The following is a 941-nucleotide window of genomic DNA, read 5'->3' on the forward strand; positions in this document are numbered from 1 at the left end:
GGGCCGTCTAACCTGGCCTTGATGGCCATGTGGCTGGGGCACTGCTGAGGGGCACTAGCCCCCACCCCCTCCTGGACCTGTTGGCCTTGAAGCCTTGAGGAGCTGCCCTGGCGCGGACGCCAGGGGTCACCTCTGTGTGGGCCGGGAGCACCATCTCGCCGACCCCCCAAGGGGGTTGAGGGGAGAACCGACTCTGCTTGCCTTCTGCTAGAGGGAGTGGAGTCCCCAAATGCCACCTGGTGACCTCGCGTCCTGTGCTGGGGAGACCCCACCGTGTCCCTGCCAGCGTCCTGGTTCTGTGTTTGCCAGAGAGACACGCCCCTCATGTGCCCGGGGTCAGGGACGGGCTTGGGAGGAGGCCGAGCCACCCTCTGCTCTCTCTGCAGGCCTCTCACTTCTTCTGGGCGCTCTGGGCCCTCATCCAGAACCAGTTCTCCACCATCGACTTCGATTTCCTCAGGTGAGACTCGGGGCCGGGGGGAGGAAGCTGAGGGCGTAGGGGCAAAGGACAGCCCAAATGGAACGTCCAGAGTCCACTCCTCTGCTAGCGTGTCCCCACCAGCCAGCCAGGGCCAGGGGTCAGTGCTCCGGGGGAGGTCAGCAGCAGGTGCAGCTCTGAAGGAGCCTGGAGTTCATGCACCTGCCCTGCCTGGCGGGCCGGCGATTACACTTTCCCTGCCTCCTCCTGCAGCTCTAGGGTCCTAGCTACAGAGCTGGTGGGGAATGGGGTGGCTGCAAATCAGTCCGAAAGGTCATGAGCCCAGCCGTCATTCCTTAGCAGAGGGGTCAGCGCTCCCGAGTGGAAGTGACTTGCTGAGGCCACTGGGTGGTTTCGTGCTTGCTGTGGGGGCTGTCAGACCCCACTCCTCCTTCAGTGGCCCCCAGGGATGCGCTGCAGGCTGTGCTCGGGTGCAGACTCCATGGGGGGGGGGGGGGGGGGG

The 941-nt window shown here is 65.2% G+C and overlaps 1 protein-coding gene across 1 annotated transcript in view; it reads left to right on the forward strand.

Moving 5' to 3' along the window:
* Positions 1 to 941, forward strand: part of ETNK2 (ethanolamine kinase 2) — a 16,394-nt gene that overhangs the window by 13,423 nt on the left and 2,030 nt on the right. Inside the window, exon 6 of the mRNA XM_015569289.1 lies at positions 387 to 460. Coding sequence (XP_015424775.1) covers positions 387 to 460 — 74 coding nt within the window. The remainder of the gene's footprint in view (positions 1 to 386; positions 461 to 941) is intronic.

The sequence above is a fragment of the Myotis davidii genome, unplaced genomic scaffold (genome assembly GCF_000327345.1).
Source record: "Myotis davidii unplaced genomic scaffold, ASM32734v1 scaffold246, whole genome shotgun sequence".
Lineage (NCBI taxonomy): Eukaryota > Metazoa > Chordata > Mammalia > Chiroptera > Vespertilionidae > Myotis > Myotis davidii.